This window comes from Girardinichthys multiradiatus, chromosome 17 (assembly GCF_021462225.1).
Source record: "Girardinichthys multiradiatus isolate DD_20200921_A chromosome 17, DD_fGirMul_XY1, whole genome shotgun sequence".
In the NCBI taxonomy this organism is placed as follows: domain Eukaryota; kingdom Metazoa; phylum Chordata; class Actinopteri; order Cyprinodontiformes; family Goodeidae; genus Girardinichthys; species Girardinichthys multiradiatus.
Window position 1 is genome coordinate 30,304,457 of NC_061809.1, and position 22,252 is coordinate 30,326,708.

At 45.3% G+C, this 22,252-nt stretch overlaps 1 protein-coding gene across 2 annotated transcripts in view; it reads right to left on the bottom strand.

Moving 5' to 3' along the window:
• Positions 1-50: 50 nt before the first annotated feature.
• stab2 (stabilin 2) overlaps positions 51-22,252 on the bottom strand; it is a 44,838-nt gene continuing 22,636 nt past the window's right edge. For both annotated transcript variants that reach the window (XM_047389503.1, XM_047389502.1), the window contains 36 exons: positions 17,499-17,630; positions 16,937-17,065; positions 16,773-16,835; positions 16,017-16,115; positions 15,734-15,929; positions 15,573-15,668; positions 14,358-14,415; positions 14,193-14,266; positions 13,994-14,119; positions 12,470-12,543; positions 12,305-12,376; positions 11,974-12,093; positions 11,851-11,895; positions 11,689-11,775; positions 11,411-11,560; positions 10,968-11,096; positions 10,780-10,851; positions 10,326-10,502; positions 10,038-10,127; positions 9,812-9,958; positions 8,691-8,744; positions 8,487-8,610; positions 8,215-8,364; positions 8,038-8,142; positions 7,078-7,185; positions 6,798-6,991; positions 6,577-6,718; positions 6,093-6,226; positions 5,838-6,003; positions 5,137-5,243; positions 4,946-5,065; positions 4,726-4,872; positions 4,520-4,630; positions 4,312-4,443; positions 440-589; positions 51-342 (listed from right to left, as the gene is read on the bottom strand). In XM_047389503.1, the coding sequence (XP_047245459.1) occupies positions 283-342; positions 440-589; positions 4,312-4,443; positions 4,520-4,630; positions 4,726-4,872; positions 4,946-5,065; positions 5,137-5,243; positions 5,838-6,003; positions 6,093-6,226; positions 6,577-6,718; positions 6,798-6,991; positions 7,078-7,185; positions 8,038-8,142; positions 8,215-8,364; positions 8,487-8,610; positions 8,691-8,744; positions 9,812-9,958; positions 10,038-10,127; positions 10,326-10,502; positions 10,780-10,851; positions 10,968-11,096; positions 11,411-11,560; positions 11,689-11,775; positions 11,851-11,895; positions 11,974-12,093; positions 12,305-12,376; positions 12,470-12,543; positions 13,994-14,119; positions 14,193-14,266; positions 14,358-14,415; positions 15,573-15,668; positions 15,734-15,929; positions 16,017-16,115; positions 16,773-16,835; positions 16,937-17,065; positions 17,499-17,630 (4,140 nt within the window). In that variant the 3' untranslated portion in view covers positions 51-282. The remainder of the gene's footprint in view (positions 343-439; positions 590-4,311; positions 4,444-4,519; positions 4,631-4,725; positions 4,873-4,945; positions 5,066-5,136; positions 5,244-5,837; positions 6,004-6,092; positions 6,227-6,576; positions 6,719-6,797; positions 6,992-7,077; positions 7,186-8,037; positions 8,143-8,214; positions 8,365-8,486; positions 8,611-8,690; positions 8,745-9,811; positions 9,959-10,037; positions 10,128-10,325; positions 10,503-10,779; positions 10,852-10,967; positions 11,097-11,410; positions 11,561-11,688; positions 11,776-11,850; positions 11,896-11,973; positions 12,094-12,304; positions 12,377-12,469; positions 12,544-13,993; positions 14,120-14,192; positions 14,267-14,357; positions 14,416-15,572; positions 15,669-15,733; positions 15,930-16,016; positions 16,116-16,772; positions 16,836-16,936; positions 17,066-17,498; positions 17,631-22,252) is intronic.

The window sequence follows — 22,252 nt, forward strand, 5'->3', positions numbered from 1 at the left end:
TTATTTGCATTTAATTTAAAAAGGATAAAAATCTTGACTCATTTCTCAGATCAGCTTGTTGATACTTTATTCCCTTTTTCCCAGAACTCCAACACAAACCCTCAGGTCAGGACTTTGACATCCGACCGTTTGTTCAAGCACCTGAACACACACTGTGCAGGTGTAGTGACTCGGCTCTGCAGAAATGACTCCGTCCTTCAGGTTCTTTGGTAGAAAACCTGAATCAGAATTAGTCTGGTGCTGGTTTGAGTTGTTCTGATCCAGCAGAGACCAGGTCCAGATTCAGCTGTCCTGCAGCAGGTCATACGATCCTCCGTTCACCACCTCGTGTCTGTCCACCACCTGCAGAGACGGCTCATGTTAAACCCCGGGCCTGCTCGCTCACACCTCTGCAGGTAAGACTGTGCATCAAAGCAGAACAATGGAAGCTCACTGCAACCTTAACAGATGGCTGTGGACTCCCCGTGGCACCTGATGCATTGGACCAGGTCGGTTCTGGATCTGTTGGTTGTGGACCTGCTTCATAAACAGGGTTACAGATGCTGCGGCTGTAGTTTTCTGTTTCTGCTGCAGGTTCGTTGTCGTTGTCCTGTAGGAACAACCATGAGGAACAGTAGATGAGTTGGGATGCATTTAAGATTTTATGATTTAGACTCATACTTTTAGTATTACAACAACTTTATTCAGACATTTTTATTATAAAGAAACAAATATACAATATATGTCCTTAAAGTTCAAAAACGGTCTGAAAAGGTTATATATGCAGAAGCAATGAGCTTTTAATGCCCACCCCCCAAACCAGTTTACACTGGAGTAGAAAAGATGCTACCTTTTATCATACATACAAAAATAGAATTTAGGATAATAATTTCAGTCCACAATAATAGCATTTTAGAACAATACAGCCAATAGCTTCCAGCTGTTAATTACATTCACATGGTTCATAATGTTTAATCACATTTGTCTTAAATGTTTTTACATTTTTTAATGTTGTACAGTTTTTTTTTTTTTTTTGGTCCTGCTGTAATTTGTTCCATACATCAACCCCAGAAAAGAAATACAATGTTTTATGTTTGTTCTTACTTTTGGTTTTCTGAACATTTTGTACCCTCTAAGATCATAAACGCCATCCCTGATTGAACAAACCCTGAATATATACGAACAACAAATTATTCTTTACTTTGAACTGCTCAGTTCATGTACAAAGGCAACTCATGAAGCGACTGTGGCTCAATAGGAAGAGTAGTCGTCTTGCAATCAGAAGGTTATGGGTTTGATTCCGGCTTCCTCCTGCCATATGTCGATGTGCCCCTGGGCAAGGCACTTAACCTCAAGTTGCCTACTGATCTGCGTATCGGTGTATGAATGTGTGAGCGTTAGTGAGTGCGACTGGGTGAATGTGGCTCTAGTGTAAACGCTTGAGTGGTCTGTATGACTGGAAAGGCGTTGGTTAAGTTCAGTCCATTTACCATTTTCAGGTCAACCAAATCTTTACATTTAGGCAGGTGTTTCCCCCACACTTCAATACAGAACATCAGGTAAGGTAGAACTCAGGAGCAGTCTTAGAGTTATAAAGCTGTTGGATTAGAAACGCTTTAACTTTGTCACTGCCAGTGATTTAGAGAACTGTGCTCTAATATAATCAATATGTGGTTTCCAACTTAACTCATTTTCTATTATTGCCCCAAGAAATTTTACATCACTTACTCTTTCAATTTCTGTGTCATTTATTTTCAGTTTTGTGGCCACATTAATAGGACAATTTGTGAATATGAGAAATTTAGTTTTCTTTAAATTCGAGGTTAATTTGTTTAAATCAAACCAACATTTTAATGTGTTCTGTTTCAATTGTGTCCATTAGTGTTTTTAAATCTATCAGAACTAAGGATATTATTAAAATGTAATGTTTTTTGAAACTATATCATTATTATATATAATAAATAATGAAGGACCCCAAACTGACCCCTGCGGGAGACCAGGGTCATTGTCAGTAACTGTGAGTCAGCGTTTTCAATGTGGACAGACTGTGATCTACTCTGTAAGTCTTGATCCAAGAGCCACACCACTAATTCCATATCTACACTATTTAAGTCATAATTGATGATTAACAATATCGAGAGCTTTAGTTAGATCTAAGAACAGCCCCACAGTGTATCGTTTGTTATCAGATATATTTTCCACAAGGAGTTTGTTGTGTACTCGTGTAAAAACAGGTAAATGTTCTGATATTTTAGCAATAAAAAAGTCCACTCCTCACCTCACTTTGAATAACATTAGTAGATATATTGTCAATCAATGTCACACTGTTTCTTGTTATTCATGTTGGTCGAGTGATTGATGGATAAATTCCTAAACTAAACACTCAACTAATAAACTCTGTATTTGCATTTTGCATTTGAGGATCCAACAGATCAATGATAAAATCCCCACAAACAAAACCCATTTTTCTGTTGTTTATGCCATCATACATTTCTATTTTCTCCCTAAACTTTTCAATACAGGATCCTGCTTTTCTACATATACAGCTGATTATTACATTCTTTGACTTTTCCATCTCCGTTTCCACAGAAACACACTCCATATTTATATTAATAACAAACATGTTCCTTTTAAAGTCATGATCAACATATAAGGCGATGCCCCCACCTTTTTGACAGCCTCTACTTGTGAAGAACATATTCTTCAATTTCAAACAAAAGAAGATTGTTCTTCATGAAGCCATGTCTCAGAGATTAATATTGCAGATAATGTATTTTTTATTTGTCTCAACCAGTGAATAATCTTAGAAAAATTTGAGTTTAGACTTCTGCAGTTGAAATGTATAACAGATAGTTTGTCTTTTGTAATCACAGTGCTCTCTAAAGTATAACATTCAGTATGTATGTACTGTAGTGTAGAAATGATTCTCTGGATCAGTATCATTCTGCATGTCTCGTCATTTATTCTCTGTGTAGTCAAACCTTTGCAACCACAGGCTTTTAACACATTCATTACCAGATGTTGTTCTTACTGTTTTAGTAGTTGAGGATTTTGGTTCATCCAAATTTGTTGTAGGTCTTATTTCTTCATCGTCCATATTTGATGTGAGTTGTCTTCATCATGCCATCCTTGTTAATCTCCATAAGGTGTCATACGTATTATTCAAGTTCTGCAATATCTTTAATAACTATCACTTTTGCTTGGTTTCATTCAGCTTTATCAATAATCTTCTTCTCTCTTCTCAGGATCCTTGCTTGTCTTACAACTTCAGCCTCTCTTTTTGTAAGGTGCTTGTTCACATATACACTTGCGCCCTTCAATGTTTTAGCATTTCTCAGCACCTCCATTTTGTGTCTCCTACTAGCAAGACTAATGATAATGTTTTGCTATTTGCTGTATTTTTGAGCCAAAGTATGGCAAGCCACAATGTCTTTACTATCTATCGTGATGTCTTGGCTGTTGAGGAAGTTGATCACCTCATCTTCTAGTGAAGCATCTGGATTTAGAGCAGGTGGTAGCTCACCTGCCCCGTCACCAGCTGCGGCCTGTACATTAGTGTGGTGTTTTTCAAGCCCCGATATCAGGAGGTTATCCATCCTCGAAGACTGCTCTAAGTCACCAGTTCTTCTATGCAGTTCAGTTTTTCTGTCCCTTTCGTGCATTAAAGCCTTTACTTGTTAGATTTTATCCAATGCTTCTTGTAGACCTCTCTGCTGTTTCACAGTAGTTATTTCATTTGAAATAAAATCCAAAGATTTCTTTATCTCCTCCAAATCTTGGACCAATCTCTCAGTGGTCATTGTTCCACCAAATGTTATTCTGAGGTGGTTGTATGGAAAAAGGTTTGGTGATGGTGTCCGCTTACCAACAGGTTGTACCTTATGCTGGAAAAAGTCCAAATATTTCATCAAATATAGAAAAGGGTTTTAATCGGGGAATGGTTTATAATCTAGGGGAAACCATAGCAATGACGGTGTAACCTTTAGCACCTGAATGACCTGTGGTAAAGCGGTGCCACTGTAGACTTAAGAACGTTGTGAAGGCTAAAGTTAGCAAGGTTTACTAGCTTCACATCTTTCAAAGCCAAAAAGACGGAAAATTGTGAAAACCAACAATTCAAGAACAAATGGACAGAGAAGTACTTGTTAATTCTGCGGAAAGCGACGAGTTGTAGGCTGGTGCGTTGCTGTGGTGAAAGAGGAACATTTGAACAGACACAACGAAATAAGCCATGGAGGCTTTTCTGCATGTTTTCCAGAAGAGTCTAAAGAATGGAGATCTAAAGTACAGGTGCTGCTGTTTTATTTCAACAAGCTCAAGTTGCTATCTCACCTTGAAGTAGTGGAACTGGAACGGTTTGCTGTTGTGGCTGTAGAAACGATATCCAACCAAGACGGCTCCCGCCACCAGAAGGATCAGAAGGACCACTCCCACTCCCATCCCGGCCTGGTGGGCCACATGCGTCTGCTCAGCCATTCAGAGACACAGTCACAGACCTGCTGTTTAAAATGGGATACAAACACAACATTGTGTCACTTACAACGCTATGGGGAGGAGGAGCTTTCAGAGGTCCCTGGAGGACATGGATGATCCCATTTGAAGCCGGAACGTCGGAGTCCATGACGAAGCGGTCGTTGATGTAACAGGAAGTCTGACAAGAAGAAGCAGATGTTCAAACTGCAGCTGATACAGAAATAAAGGTCCACTCTAAGAGTCTCCACATTTCAAAGGTGCTGGAAGTCTCACCAGAGAAGAGGGGTTGAGAAGGTTGGCAACCCCAAGGACTGTCAGACTACCAACTCGAGTCCTGATCCGACTGTTGTTTCTTAGTTGGCTCAGAGGAAGAGCCTGACCTTCGGACAGGTGGAACTCGATGTCCCGCTGGGACAGGGTCTGTTGGGACACACAGGTGAGGACACTGAAGCTCTGAAACTGTTGGCAGATGTGATCTGTCGCTGGGTCTCACCAGGTTCTCTGGCAGGCCACTATTCTCAGGTACAAACAGGGTGGACTGAACATCCGGGTCACTGAGACGCTTCACAAATGTCTGGCCAGACTTGGACACCTCGGAGTAGTTCAGAATTTGCTGAAGAAGTCAAAGATGTGTTTTAGTAGCAGCATGAGGAGTTGGTCTGTGAGTAAATTTGTGGAACTCACTATGAGGAAGTTGGAGAAGGTGGGGGTAGACCTGAGAACCTGCAGCAGGTTTCCTGCACAGCTGAATCCATCTCCAATGTAACCTGGTTCACACTCACACTGCACCTCTGAAACAAAGATAACATCCTGATATCTGCTGAAGATCAATAAACAACCATCACCTGTAGCTGGTTTTTATGTTCCTCAAACATTCTTGAAGTACTGCTACAGAAGGGCAGAGAGTTCTGAGCTCGTCTAGCAGAGTTATTCTGCTAGACGAGCTCAGAACCATGAGGGAGTACTGCTTCAATAAAGGGCTGAGGTTGGTCAAGGTAACATCTACATGAATAGGAGGCTCCCAAGGTTTCCTAGTAGAACATTCCCCAAAGGATCCAGCTGCACCCACTACCCCCCCCCCCCCCTAAACCTCAATATTAGAACCAGTTTGATCGAGAGCAGCCCTGCTATTGGATCAGAACAGTGTGTGCCATCCTCCCCAGATATAGTCTCTAGTTCACCAGTTTTCCTCTCTTGGACAGCTTTGGGCAGCTCCAGAACCCTACAGACTAGGACCTTACTACAGAGCTGCAGTTGTGGAGAAGTGTGTCAATGAAAGAAGGTACCATCCTGTTCAGATGATCACGTTTTGTTATCAAACCGGTCAGTGGTTTTAATGTTATGGCTGATCACTGACTTCACCTTACAGAATGTTTTCCTCTTACCCATCATCCTGTAGCAGAAGGCATCCCAGGTCTCACTGAGGTTTTTCCGGGTGCCGTAGTCCACGATGCCAACGTGTCCGAAGCCACAGTTGGGGTTGGAGTGGGTGGTGGGGTAGGCGACCCGGGCCCGGTCCAACCAGCCAGATGCACACATGTTCAATCCACCCTTCACAGATAAACCCAACCAGCAGATTAAGTCAGAAAAACGGCGTCCAGCAGATGAAATCTGGATCTGGCTGTGTTGAGTTCACTGACCTGTTGAGCGTAGGAGAGCTGAGCGTATGTAGCCAGGCTGCCTCCTTTTGCCCTGCAGTCCTGCTGAGCCTCTGTGTAGTTTAGTTTGTACTGACCTTTAACTGATCGGTAATGAAACACGCCAAGCGTTGCATCTGTACACAAACAGGATCAGCATCTAGATTTCAGTCTAGAGCAGGGCTGGTGTCTTGCATGTTTTAGGGTTGTCCCTGTTCCAACACATTTGATTCAAATGACTGATTAACCTCCTTAGTTTGTCATCAAGGTCCTCAGAGGCCTATTAATTAGTCCCTTGTTAACTTCAGTTGTGTTGAACCAGGACAACACCTCAAACATGCAGGACACCGGCCCTTGAGGACTGACTGTGGACACAGCTGGTCTAGAGTCTAATTCATGATTCAGGAACATGTGATTCCTTAATGTGATTGATTATTTTGTTCCCATGCTAATTCAGAATCTGGGCCCATTTTCTGAATGGACGTACCTTCAAAGTGGAGGTCGGTACATTTAGCATCTGGGTGGCACTGTCCATTGTCCTGGAGACAGCGGCTGATTGGCAGCTGCTTGAGATCACAGGTAACTCCATCTCCGATGTAGTTGTCCTTACAGGTGCACTTTTTCTTCCCCTGTTTACATACTTTACTCTTTAGCACACATGACACATCTGAGAATGACAGTTAAAGCGAGTGCTGCTTGGTTCCTCACCGGAGCCACCATGGTGCAGGTGGCGTGTTCGTGGCAGCCGCCGTTGTCCCCGCTGGCACAGGGGTCCATGGGTAGACAGGTGAAGCCGTCTCCAGAGTGGCCCTGAGGACACAGGCAGCTCACCTTCTCTCCTCTCTGAGAACATTTAGCTTCTCTGGCACAACCACCATTCCAGATCTTACATATGTCCACCACTGTGGAGATGGAGAGACAGCATCATGGCAGGGCAGTAGAATGTGGGAACCGGGCACTTCCTACAGGAAAACCAAGGTGTGTTTACCTGTGCAGGTGAGTCCGTCACCAACATGAAACGGTCGACAGACGCAACTGTTGTTTTCCTGACAGATGGCCTTTGGAGAGCAGGGTGGAGAGCACTGGAACACCTCAGCTGGAGCATAGAGAGACGCTGTTAGTCCTCATCGGGCATGTGCTCCAGCATTCAGCTGAGAAGCAGACGAGTGGTCTGCAGATCGGAGCAGCGGACGTTGTCCTCCTGACATTCCCTGTTCATCTCTTAGCTACATTTCATCAGTTGTCTTCCCTCCATTACTGCATTTCACACTGAAGCACATTCCAGAAACAAGGAACTTCTTCCCACTACATAATGTTTTCATTTATTCTCGCAGATGTTCTGGAACTGAAGACACCAAATTATGAAACATTTCAGGTCCTACTTTGGTATTGGACTTATTCCCAATAACAGCCTTGGTCACTCCTTTTCTTTGCTCCATTTCTTCCAACACAGTGTGATGGTCCATCACAGAGAAGTGACTCCTCCTCTGAGGTTCACATCAGGCTTCATTTGTAAATGTGACTCTGTATTGTAGAGCAGAACAAAGGTTCTCCAAAGTAATCTCTGCTCCATGTGGATCACCCCGACCAGCTAAGGCTGCTTCCTAAAATTCCTCCAGATTCCTTGGTTGGTTTCAGGATATTCTGCTCTGTCCCAACCAATCTTTCTCTGAGGAACTTGGTATCAGTTTAGGGATTTTCTTTCTCAGATTTGTTGTTCTGGCGATCACCTAAACATCTTTGCTCCTCAGAGACTCATGGAATCTGCTTTCAGACCAAATTAACTTTATTATCATTCTTTTTATTAATCCTAAACCGTCCACTTCTGAAATGTGTTGCAGCCTGGACTGCAGGAATGGAAAACAGGGACTGTTACTCATAGGACCCAAAGACTCCACAGAGTTCCTTACTTTGGATCAGTTTAAAATTCTGTAAAAACCAAACTTACTTTGCTGAACATCACATCGTTCTCCGGTCCATCCTTCCTCACAGAAACACAAACCTGTGCCCCGGAGTCCATCGTCACATGACCCGTGAGCCGAGCAGTTACAGGCTGAAACATAAAGTCAGGACGATGAAACATGGAGACTTGGAAACGTTAGAGGACACCCACCCTGGTGCTCACCTTTACAGCTGGGACTGTAGAACCCGTTCCTGCACATCTCACAGGCCGTGCCCCCAAAACCAGCATCGCAGGTACAGGTACCATTACCAAGCTGGCCGTCGTCGCATTTACCATGGTTGTTGCAGGGAGAGTGGGCTCCTCCGGGACAGACTGCAGACAGGAGTTAAATATTCATGGTGTCTCCATCAGACCTCAAGTCAGTTTAGAGCTGTAGAGCTAAATAACGTGTGGCTAAAATCAGTCTCATAAAACTAAACGGTTTGACCTCTCACCCAAACAGTCTCTTCCATAGAAACCAGAACAACACTTTGGATGCCAGATGTTGACGGTACAGATGGGTCGACAACCAGAGTTTCTACTGATGAACAAAGTTGGAAGATCACAATTCGTGACCTCCTGAACACAAAGAAACATCTGATGAGAAATGCGCCTCCTTCCTATCAACACATTCAGAGTCTACAGGGACAGAATCGGACCTTTTGTATGGTTCTTCTGGGGCAGAGAGATGCTGTGCATTGACCACAGTTCATCTAGAAGGAAAAATAAACATCTTCATCCACAGCAACACAAAGATTTATTATTTCTGCTTTCTGATTCTTCACATAAACAAACCAGGTGGGAGAGCTTTGTCTCAAACACAACATCTAACCATCTAATCTACAGGGGACCAGGTCCAGAAAGGGTCATTAGACTCATTTCAGTTTCAGAATCTTTAAACACCAACCAGAACCATGACTGGACCTTAAAGCTCCTGTTTCAGTGTGAACAACCACACTAAAAGTCCAAAGCGATCACACAGAACTTCTCTTGTTTCATCTCTGACCCAAAAGGTCGTTTCGGTGCTGATCATGCTTTAGGGGTTCCAGGCTGTTGAAGTCCAAAGCGTGACACCACCCACACCTCAGAACATGGGTGCAGGCTTCTGCAGCACTCCATGGCTGAGGAGAGGATGCTGGAGCAGAGACACGTCTAAAACATGAAGGACGGTGGGCCTTCAAGAGCTCAGGGCTGAGGAACTCTGATGACCTCCAGGTGTGCCTGAACGCCTTGCTTCTAAAACGGGGATGCAAGGTTTTACTGCATTGCAGCGTAGAGGGTTACTAATGATGATGACAGGGATGCCAGCTACCTTCAGATCATTAGCAGGCTGCTCCTGTGCAGCTCCTCGCTCATCCAACACCTTTCTTGTTCTTATCGTCAGCCCATAAGGAACGATCTGCCATGGAGCTCCAGACTGAGTGGTTAATGTTCCCTGTTTTTCTTCCATGTCCCAATAATCACGGCTGTCCCCTTCCCACCAGACTCCTTGCTGATGTCCTTGGATCATTCCAGCTTGATCCAAGTCCATCTTGTCCCTGATGTCTGGGCAGCTCTCTGCTCCTGCCCATGGTGATGGAGAAGTTGGAGTGGAACACACTGGTTCAATGGAGGTCAGGACTGATTGACCTCTGAGCCACATGGACATATAACCAATCTGGGTCAGTTGGAGAGCAAACACCTATTGTGTCAGCTTTCCTTAAATAACAGTCATCCTTCAGAATGCTCTTTCTAATGAAACCAGGAGACTTTTAGAAGGTAGGACAAATCAAGGACTTACCTTCAGATCTAAAAACGTCTGTTCATCACAGCGCCCTCCGAGGCTGGGAGGGATCAGTAGGCAGTCTATTCCATACGCGATCCCAGCTTTGAAGACAAGATGCCTCTGGATGATCCGACATGATCCGTCATTAACGTAGATTTCTCCCTGATCAACAAGAACAATCACAGACTCAGAGCCCAATCTCATCTCTTCTTCCTTGGTTCCCTTTTTCTGCTGCACTTACAATTTTGTCCAAACCACCGCAGGAGAATGAGAGAGCTGAACCATGCAGAGTCCGACCAGACTCCAGATAGATCAATTCTTCTGCATAAACCTGAGATTAAAGAAAACAAGGTGAACAAACTACAGACTGAAGGTACAATCTTTGCAGAAAGAAAACTTCTCATACAGTTTATACATGTGCAGTGGTATCTATTGTCCATTCTCCCTAAAGTTACCATCTTCAGAACAACAAGGGTGACATGGATGCTACCATGGACCCTTCTACAAGCTTCTCTCTGTTCCCTCTCACCTTCTGGCTCATCATGATGTGGTACTTCAGGTACTCCAGTAGCTGTGGTCGATTATGTTGGTGGAACAGGAAGTCCTTCTGTTGTTGTGGCAGAGAGGCCATGGCATCATCAGATGGCATGAAGATGGTCACTGGCTGGTTAATCGCATCATTTATGAGGTCCATCACACCTGTGTCCTGAAACACAGGATAGGAGATGAAGTTAGGTGGACATCTGAAACCATCAGATCTCCAGGCAAAAGAGCTATGGATCAAATCCAAGCAATGGTCCTGCAAGACATCGTGACACAGACGATTATACGTTGTTGAATGCCAACAAATAAAGTTTGACTTGTTTTAGGGCAACAGGCAACAGTGGAGTGTTTAATCTGCATGTTTGAACCCTTGGTGACCCTGCAGATGGACTGTGGTCTCTCTGGAAAATCATTGACATGGAGGTCTGCGGCAGCTTTACCTTCAGCAGTTTGTAGAATATTTTATAACCATGTCTTTCAGCCACGTCTGTCAGATTCAGCTTTGTTGGGTCCTGCAGAAAAACATGAGTTCAGAAGGTAACTGACCGACCAAGCTTCATGTAAATGATCCAGGCACTAATCAGGTTGGAATGTCACATTCCAGACTGCAGAAATGACGTGCACTGACAGGGATTAACCAGATGTTGTTTCTGTTAATGTTGGGTAGAAACAGCACGGTGTCAATTTCATGGATGATGCCGTTAACACTGATGTCGTCGCTTTTGGTCACATTCGCCTCGTTGATGGTGATTGCTCCCTGAAAATATGATAAACACAGACATGAGAGTTCACGTTTATCTGTACTTATAGTTAACTAAAGAAATTCCTAACACATGGCTTTGGTATCCAGGTGGAGAATGTTACAAAGAGCATTCAGAAGTCTGGTGGGCATATTTCTAGACTCTGTTTCCTGTCAGCAGCTGTAGGAGAGAAACTGTAGTTCACACGTGTTAGTTCAGTTCTTGGAGCAGGTGCATCTATTCTGGTACAGGAAGTTCTTTTCAGGTGGTGTACCTATGTCTACAGGAGTTTGTTATTCAAACCGTAACACACAGTTCTCTGATTGTTCACCTGTGTAGAGCTGGTAGTGAGTACGAGTCCAGACAGAGAGGTCAGGTTTCTGGGCTGGTTCAGGTCGTCAGGCAGCAGAGTGTGACACATGACGATGTGGTTGCGCAGCAGGTTGGCGAACGTCTCTTTATTGCTTAAAGAAGATTCCACCTGAAATGAAACAAACAAAGAATAAAACCAAGCAGCTGAACAACTGCAATCATTGAGGAACTACTGATCTCCGGAAGTTCTCACAGCTCCTCATCTGGAACCGTTTAATGAACCTCCGAATGACTCACTCTAATTAAGCTGGTGTTTTTGGTGGCCCGAGTGCTCGGAACAAAGACTGTGAATGGACCACGACCTTTAAGGGTAATGTCCATAATCTGAAACCAGAGTTCACTTCAGTTAATGACATTCGGCGTGCAGGGGGCAACAGAGTGAAATATCTGGTTGCTTACCATCAGACTGAAGTAAAATTGGGCAGACCCCATATTCCTCAGCTCCTGTGAAAAGCCAGTGGATGACTGATTAAAGACACGTGGAGACGCAGCTCAGTGAGGGGCTATGCTCCAGAAGCTCACCTTGTCAACGGTGCTTTTGCACTTGAAACCATCTCCAACATAGTTTTCAGCGCATGTGCAGGATCGGACACCAGGTCCTGTCATGTTGCACTGGGCAAACAGGTGGCAGCCGCTGTTTCCCTGAAGAACATCAGCAGCATGTTACTCATTCGGACTTTTGGGGAATGTATTACCGATGTATCAATGTGTAAACTGGTTGATTGAAAAGCTAAAAGTTGTTAAAGTCATCTCATTATAACAAAAACAGGATTTCTATATGGGGAAAGGAAACAAAACCAGTGATCAACAAACTGGTCACTGACAACCTTCTGGTGGTTTTAGCCAAACTCACCTTTTTACACAAGTTGACCATGCTGCATTTCTGCCCATCGCCTGAGTAACCTTTAATGCAGACGCAGGAAGTCTGCCGAGGTACAAAACATTAATTCTGAAACCAGTACCTGTGTTACTGTCTAAAGTTTGTCTCTACATCAACACTAAAGACAAAAGCCCTTACTTTGTTTGGTCCAACATGGATACAGTCTGCGTTAGCAGGGCATCCTCCATTTCCCTCAATACATGGATTTATCTCTGTGGAGATGAAAACATCACCTCCTCATCCAGTAACTACACAAACATTTGTCCTCACAGACAATTCAGCTTGTTAGCTGAAAACTAGTTTAGTTTAAACAGGATTTCCAACCTTTACACCTTCTGGTGGAAATCTTCAACTTTGTGAAGACCCTTTGAGACCAATACCTGTATTTAGATGTTAGAATATCTCTGAGACATTAAAATCTACTAATTTACTAATGGTGTCTGTGTTGCCCTGCGATGGACTGGCGTTCTGTACAGGTTGAACCCGCCTCTCGCCCATGGACAGCTGGAGATCAGCATCACCTTCCCTCGACCCACTATGGAGGAAGCGGGTATAGAAAATGACTGACTGATGAATTTATTAATTGTACTTCTAAACCCTATGCCACATACCTAGACCTGATAGATACAGTAAGCCTTTATTCTGTTCAGTAGCAACAAACCTCTACTTTCTCCTGAGAATAGGGAGACTATTGAACATGCTTTATGTTGGAGTGCCGTGCATTTTATCCCACCCAGAAATTTAGACGATTTCCTGCATTTTGACAGGTTGAGGGGATTGCCCAGGGAAGCAATCCTGCAAGAAGCGCCACTAAATCCCCTTCAAGATGAAACTCTAAGATACCTATGAACTATTTTAAAAACCATCAAAACATTCTTAGCAACAACAGCTTCAAGCATCATGAAATCACAAAGACTTCCTAATTTACAAAATGACCCTTTGTCTCTGAGACTTATCTAAGAACTGCTTCATACTTGAACTCATTAACCCTCCATATGTACCCATCTGTAAGCATCTTTAAGGACATCTTCAGATTTAAGGATTAGTGGAACCCCCCCAAAAACTTTGCATAAAGCAAACTGTAAATATATCGCCAATATATTTCAGACTGTGGAAAACCATCGGATACGTATCTGATTTAGTAACACACAGTTCGGATGTTTTTGGAGGGGACAAGATTGGAATTTGGCTGTTCTGATTGCCATGAAAAGGTCGGCTATGGGTCCCATATGGGCAAAGAAGTCGGATTTGGGTCACAGTTGCCTGCAGTGTGAGATCTCTTCAGGGATAGTAGGAATTTCCAATACCTTTAAATATCTCCTGGCAGTTCTCCAAAACCTTGAGCTTTATGCTCTGAGGTCTTTGAAGAAGCTTTTATTCAATCCAAGGCCTATAAACCTTCTACAAATACCTTTAAACTCCTTAAAAGACCATATAATATTCCTATGAACATCTACAACTTTAAAGATCAGGACCCCCCAAAGACCTTAAAAGCCACTCATTGAGAACCTTTAAAACCTTCTCCCTTTCCTGAAGAGGAGCTTTGGTTTTTATGAATCCAGTTGAATGTCAGATTTAAACGTGTTCAGTCTAAAGTTGCAGACAGAAGAACATGTATCCTGGTGCTTCAGTAGCAGTAAGGAAGTAAACAGGAGAACCTACCCACACAGACAAACCCATCTCCAGCATAGCCGCTCTTACAGATGCAGTGTCTGCGGCCGGGTCGGGTCCTTTTGCAAACCGCATACAGACTGCAGCCGCCGTTACTCACCAGACACGGGTCTACAGCTGCAAACATCATGATCAGACACATTATTCCCAAGCAGTCAGCAGATGAGGAGTGTCTGGTTGTGGTTCTTACCTTTACAGAATGTTCCATTTCCTTCAAATCCAGCAGCACAGAGACATTGAGATCCAGATGACTGGACCACACAGCTGAAGATCAGGATTGGGGATGCATATGAAGAAGAGTAGGTTAGAAGATGAAGAGGTACAATCGGAGTCCTTCAGGAAAGTGTTGACTTACTTTGCACTGCTATGACATTTCACTGAGCCACACAGTTCATCAGCTTTTGATTCAATTTCTGCAATTAGACCAACACAACAGAGCTGGTGAGACACAGTGAAGAACCACAACATAGCATCTTCTACAGGTCAGTGTAGAGCAGAATACGTTCCAAGGCAGCCCATCCAGGGTGAATATACCCTAACTATGGTTTACCTTTAATTAAGACTTGGTTTAAAACTCTTACAGGTTCTACACCTGGCTCATTGTTTCTGTGTTTGGCTCTGTCTCTCTCCTTCTTGTGTTTTTGACCTCGTATCTTTCCTGCACAGAGCCTCTGAAGGAGCCCCTCAGCTGTGAATAACTATGTGGACTCTGTTTTTCATTCAAGAACCTGGTCGTGATCCCAACAACAGCTGTGCTTTACCAGAATGTTTGGAAAGGAGCGAAGGATGAGCCCCAGAGTTTCACTACCATGTCACAAGGGGACCATGGGAGTCTCAGCTGATCCACAACAGCAGAAGTTCCTGGTGGTGTTTGGAGTACATCTCATATTGGCAGGATAAGAACCTGATTTGCTGTGACCCCCCCAAAGCACGGGTCAAGCTGTGACATCCTGTGGCCCAGTGCTTGACCTCCACCCATAGTTTAAAGCCCTGATCCAGGCCTTCCAGTTGCCTCCTGGTCAATGGCCATCAGCTACCTAAGCTTGGATTCAGTTTGCTCAAAGCATCATGGGATTCCTGATGCTCCAGATCAACTCCCTGTGATCCCACGACCAGGACTCTGTGTACTGTAAAACCCTTCCTACTGCTGGACGTGTGGTACTTTCTACATCCAATCAGCCCAATACATCTAAGAGTCCCGTGGAGCCTCAGCCACCTGCAAAGGTGCTGACTGGTCTTTCACAGCAAGTCTTCATGTGAAGACACTGAGACTTAATCCAGACCTCCAGAACAGATCATGGGATTCAGCAGGTGAAAGAACGATGATCAATCCAAACCTTGAACTCGGCAGGAAGGACAGATTTAAAACATTATATTGGTTTAGTAAAAACACCAAATCACACCTGAATTACTAAAATAAAGATCATTTGGATGTTTTGTTCCCATGTTAGTAAAATTTCACAGAAATTTTGAGGAGAACTTGAAAATATGATAAGAGGAAAACCATATAGTATTTTGTGCATAATGTTGAGGCAGATTACAAGCAGATCTTTATTTTTTGTTGTCCTACTTTCATCACAGTAAACGCCTCTCCAGCCGACATCACACTCGCAGGTCCCGTCTCCGTTCAGTCCCTCGTTACAGCGTCCGTTCGTACACTGACACTCTGCATGAGACCAGCGTTAGATGATCAAGCGAGCTCTGAGTTTTAGTTTCATGACCTTTACCAACCTTGATCACAGTGAACTCCGTATTTTCCGCTCTGACACGTTTCACATGCAGTCCCGTTGAACTCTTTGTTACACCTACAGGTTCCAGTGCCACTCACCCCATCTAAACACAGGCCATTACCGAAGCAGGCTTGCCCCTTGGGACCTGGACAAGGCTCACAGTGCTCCCCGAAAAACCCTTCACAGCATCTGAGTTCCTGCAAATACAGAAGAATACATATTTAAGACTTCTGTGGTTCATTCATGTGGTGAATGTTTTCTTCCTGGAACCTGCAGGGACATACATAGGTCTTCTGGATGCAGGTTGCTACGCAGCCAGAGGTCAAATGGAATCCTCCTTCAATGACTTCTCTAAACCAGCACTTCTTCATCCTGGTTGATTTCTGCAGACATTAGCAACCACAACTCACCTGTAAGTGTTAGTTTGTTCATACTCAAACTGTACTAACTGTATCTGCGTTTTGCATCCCAGCCAACGAGCCCAGATGGGAGCTTCTGCTGGTTGCATTAAGTTTTTAGATGTTGGTGAAATTTGGACTAATATCAATTTGAGATCCAGCTACGACATACTTAAGGTCGTATTATCAGGCTAAATGGGTCCAATTCAATTAGCTCACTTGGTTCCCATCCAGCTGGAGCGAATCCACATGAGGCCCATTTACACATTGGTTAAAAGAGTTGGTTTAAGGTGATGACTTCTAACCTCTTAAAATGACTAAAATATAAAACATCATCTGCAAGCATGTTGACCTTTCATGCGCTCTCAGCTAAATATGCTTTTAATTTTAGCTCAAGAACAGAAATCACATCTTTCCTCTCATCCTTAGAGCGCCTGGCCTTGGTTGTTGGTGAGGAATCTGTAGAAGAACATTTTGAGGAACGTACCAGTTGTGCCATTACCTGTTGGGGAGTAACTCCCTGAACCTGTTCTTAAAATGTGTGCGCACCTTTGTATGGTCCTATCATTGTGAACCCTCTTAAATAAAATATTAAAACACGGGGCAGTGACATCAGTTCTGACTAAAAGAGAAAAGTCTTACATCAGGAGTGGTGCCACTGGGACATTTTTGGCTTTTGGGTAAAAAACAGTGTCCACAAGGCCCCTGTGAGAACAAAGAAGTTAATAATCAGTTTAAAGTCAGAGTCATGATAACTTTCAGCAGACTTTGTTGTCTGGTGATGTGTTGGTGTGTCTAGATTTTACCTTAACTTTGTTAAATGTGAGTTTGTCGCAGCGATTTCTATTGATGTGCAGCACAGCTGACAGACCATGAATCACTCCTTTACCGCACAGCAGGTTGGATGAGTTTATCTGAGCGTCGTTCACAAACAGCTGGAGGAAGAACACAAAGAAACGGATGACTCAAATTCTCCTGGTTCCGTTTCTGAAGGATGGCTCTAGCTCTGTCTTTGTACCGGACCGTTCTGTGATACTAAACAGATTCAGGCTCTGAACAGATCCCCTATTCTTTTTAGAACTGTGTCTCTGAACTGATTTCTGACTCTGAGCAGATTTCTGGACACAGCAGATTACGGACCTTTTAAACAGCGTCTGTAAAGATACGGTTTCTGGATCAACGGGATTTTGGCTGCTTTTCCACTGTGTTTCGTTGGTGTCTTTATTCCTAGCGGCTTTTTAGAGGAATATTTCTACTTATTAAGCCACTTAACTCTGACCACTGAATCATTAGGTGTGCAGAAACCATTGACATGACATCAGCGTGGGTTGGACTGAGACATTTGTGTGTTAGGTGGTGAGATCAAACCTTTCCGTCTCGGGGGTAGATCCCAAGCTGAAAGCGAAATCCAAGGAGGGTCTCCTTGTATCCTCCAGGCTGAAGGTCGGTCTTTAACAGGCGCTCCGCCAGAACCACGTGGTACCGGGTTGTGTTTACATCCTGTGAACAGGAAAAAACAATGACTCGGACAGAGTTGAGTTTACTGGATAAGCTGTAGGGGACCTCAGACCAGGAACAGGGCTAAGATGGTTTTACTGACTAACATGAGGTCATAAGTCAGAAACAGCTCTGCAGATCCATGCTGTTTAAGGACTTCTAACCACTGTCAGTTGGACCATCTAAAACATATGCAGGAAGTTCTGAGGAGCGATGTTTTCAGCTGTTGTCATGATGTCAGGTGTGGGACGTCCTGGCTGACATGTTACCATCAACTCAGCTGCCATATACCCTGGAATCAACCACAACATTATGACCAGAGACAAGTAAATGGGAGGATTATCGATGAATGTGTTCTGGTGGCCCCTGTCAAAAGATTTGGACATTATGGATCAGAGCATCTCTTCAGATGGACCTTTGTGGGCTGAGTCCAGTCTGTATGGGTCAGAATTTACCAGAAGTCATGTAAAGAATGAAAACCAGAAACCTGGAGACAGGATCATGGAGGACCATGGCTGGATCAACAAGACCCGGTTCTAAGAGCCTGGGTGGTCAGATTATCCATGACCCCAATGAAATCAATGAAAAACCTAACAGAAACAGTTTGGATTCTGAACAGCAGGTCTGTTGCTCTGATGAGTCCAGACCAGCAGCACATTCCAAGGGAAGGGACTACCTGCTGGTGGAATATGAACCAAGGACAACCTGTTCAGTTCTGATCCATATTACTGACTAGCTCCAGATCCCAGTGTTATAAAGGCTTCAGCAGAACCGCGACCTGCAGTCCTCAGGTTTCTTAGCGTTTGGTTTGAAATAATGTTCTGCTACGTTAGTTCTACTGCTCAGTTTCTTTAGTTTTATATATGGTTCTAAGGCTGCTTTAAACCAGTTCTGAGATGTATTTTGTTGACCAATGTAAACAGGTCTCTAAGTTCTGTATCTGGTTCTATTACATCCTGTTTTCTGTTGAAATATAATAGCTCTGGCAGGAATGTTCCCTTAGCACTGAATGTTCCCTTCACGCATGCGCAGTTCGAGTAATTATACCAACAGAGTCACACCTGTGACACCGGATGACCACAGAGGCTATATATGCCTACGTCATCCGAGGCTCTGTTCCTTATTTCTTCTCGCGTGGTGTTTGTATGAGCTTTGCTTCCCCATTGCCTGGACACCCTGTCGCTTGCTGGCTGGAGTTACGGTTTTTTCGCCCTCCTAGGGTTGCAACGGGTTGATCTTCGTGGAGGATTTCTGCAGGTATGTTTGTTGGTGACTGCAGCGTTCGCGGCCCCTCTCCCTGCTCACAGCTTGTTGTTACTGTGTCTGTGGTGTTATTGCAGCTTGCCTGCTGTTAATTTGGCTCTATACCTGGTGATGGCAGCGGTGTTCGACCCCTCTCCCAGTGTGCTCGACTTTGTGGTCCGTTTTGGCTCAGGGCGTGAATTCTTCCTGAGAACTGTTTGATTTTTATACCTGGTGACGGCAGCGGTGTTCGCCCCCTCTCCCATTGTGACCGGCTGTGTGGTCCGTTTCGGCTCACGGCGTTAAGCCTTCCTTAAAACGGTTTGATTTACAAAACTGTTTGATTTTTATACCTGGTGATGGCAGCAGTGCTCACCCCCTCTCCCAGTGTAACAGACAGTGTGGTGTCTGTTTTTTCTTAGTTGTGCCTGGCCTCTTTGCGTTTTCCTGCTCTGCTATAATTGGTGACAGCAGCGTTGGCGTAAGCCCTGCGTCCTGTGTCCGATGCCCACGTACTCAATGTCGGGTTACGGATAATCTCCTGTGTAAAGCATACAATGCAGGAGCGCGTGCTGGCCGCCTTGGCAATTCTATGGCACATCTCATGTTTGCCCTCTCTGCATCCCTTCAGGACGCTGGTGGTGCAACTGCGGCAGTGGGGTTTAGCGAAGCAGCATTGCAGGCCATTGCGCTGATGACCAGAGAGCTAGGCCGTGTCATGTCTTTTCTCGTCCAAGCTCGTCAACAGGCCTAGCTGGCACAGTCTCCTCTGACCGAAGCATGCCGGCGGACCCACAGGGGTGTCCCTGTCATGCCGGGGGAGTCGTTTGGATCAGCATCTGTGGAGGCGCTGGAGCGAACTGTTCATGCGCGCCAGACTAGCCAGCAGCTTTCTGGCCTCCGCAGGAGTATGCCCCCTCCTCCTCAGCACTTGAGCCATCCTTACGTTAGCCCGGGTGCTCGGCTACCACCTCGGCATGGTGATAAGTCTGTGGGGTTCTATCCCCGAGAGATGCGGCAGAGACCCGGCAGGGACTTTCGTCAGCCAGTCCGCCGCCCAATTAGACAGACTCGGGGGCCCAATTAGACAGACCCGGGGTCCCACCCCAGGGCTCCCAGGGGCAGTGGGGGTCAAAGATGATGCCATCGGGCCAGCCGCCGGACATTTTTCCCATCAGCAGCTCAGTTTCTGGGCTGCTCTTACTGTGGATCCGTGGGTGGTTGCCACTTTGACCCACGGATACAGGCTACAGTTTCGACGGCGGCCCCCCTTCTCACGGCGGGTCAAAATGATCATTATCACCAAGCTGGTGAGATCCCAAGAACTGGATCAGGAGCTTTCTGCCCTCCTGGCCAAGGGCGCAATCGAGGCTGTAGACCTTCTGCGGCAACCCAGGGGCTACTATTCGATGTATTTTGTCGTGCCAAAGAAAACAGGCAGTTGTCGCCCCATTTTAGATCTCAGGGGACTCAATCAGTTCCTGAGGGTGCTTCCCTTCCACATGCTTACGACATCAGAAGTTCTTCAGGCTGTTGCGAAGGGAGACTGTTTACGTCAATAGCTCTGACGGACGCCTACTTTCATGTGCCTGTTGCGGCTGAACATCACTTTGGTCAGGCGGAGGTAGATCTGTTTGCCACGGAGGAGTCATCTCATTGCCCCATGTGGTATTCCCTAACAAGGGCATCAGGCGCACTGGGCCAAGATGCGGTAGCTCATCCCTGGCCTCGGGTTCTCTTGTATGCTTTTCCTCACCTCTTGCTGATTTGGCCTACACTACGGAGGGTTCTCAGAGAGGGCCACAGGTTGTTGCTGGTTGCTGGTGGCTTCGTTATGGCCAGTGCAGCCATGGTTCCCGCTGCTTCGGAGTCTGTGTCACGGCACCCCATGGTGTCTTCCAACCAGGAGGGATCTGCTGTCCCAGTTGGGGGGACGGATATGGCACCCCGACCCTCGACGTCTCCAGCTATGGGCATGTCCACTGGGAGGCTGACTGGGTGTTCGGACCCTGTCAGGCGCACCATATGTTGAGTGCTAGCGCACCTTCTACTCGTCAGCAATATGTCAACAGATGGTGACCGAATGGTGGGGAGCCATGATATGGTCTCTCTTTTTCTGCACGGTGTGCATAGGTTGCGCCCGCTGCTGGTTCGGAGAGTGCCCGATTGGGATCTGCCCTTGGTTCTCGAAACTTTGTGCTGCTCCCCTTTCGAGCCTTTAGTGCAGGCGGACCTCAAGAGACTCTTATAAGACTGCCTTTTTGTTAGCTTTTGTTTCGGCTAAGAGGGTTAGCGAGCTGCATGCTCTTTCTGTCAGTCCTTCATGTCTCCAATGGGGTCCAGATGATTCTGGTGTTGCCTTGTGGACTAACACTGCATTTGTGCCTAAGGTGTTGTCCAGTTGGCACTGTAACCAGCCATTGAGATTGGCTCGGTTTCGGCCTCAGTCAGGTGCAATGGCGGATGGGTCTGAGTTATTGTGCCCGTATGGGTGCTGGAGGCATACGTTGCAGCCACTGAAGCTGTTAGACGCTCAGACCAGCTTTTCCTGTGCTATGGCGGTCCCAGGCTGGTTCGTCTTCTTTCTAGACAACGTATCTCCCACTGGATTGTGAATGTCATCTGCCACGCCTACAGTGCAAGACGCCGTTGGCTGCCGGTCCGTGTGAAGGACCATTCTACCAGGAGCGTCTCTGCTTCCTGGGCTGCTTTGAGGGGGATTCTGCTGGAGGCCATATGTGCTGCTGCATAATGGGCTTCCCCAAGCACGTTTGCCGGGTTCTACAATATTAACGTGGCCACTCCTCATCCCCTGGGCCAGGTTCTTTTGCGAGGCTTCGCTGGGCCCTCTCAGTGAGGTATGTGCTCAGGATTCCTCGTGACATGGTTGGTATTAGTCATCCAGTGCTTTCAGCACCGCCCTCTGGCGGTCAGTAGGGATGAAATAGAACCAAAGTTACGTATGTAACTATGGTTCTACGAATCCTGGATGACCGGATGTCACTCAGAATCCTTGCTTCCGCGAGAAGATTCTGTAGGAACAGAGCCTCGAATTACGTAGGCATATATAGCCTGTGTGGTCATCCGGTGTCACAAGTGTGACTCTGTTGGTATAATTACTCGAACTCTGCATGCGCGAAGAGAACATTCAGTGCTTTCAGCACCGCCCTCTGGCGGTCATCCGGGATTCATAGAACCATAGTTACATACGTAACTTTCGTTTCAACTTAAATAAAATGTTAAATGGATCTCGTTTAAATAAAATAAAAAGAAGATGGCGCCGCAGATGGTCGCCTCGGCCTGTTGGTGCGCATTGTTTTGTTTTGTTTTTTGCTTTAAAACGGTCTTCTGTGATGGTACCCGGAGCTCTCTCACCAGAGAAG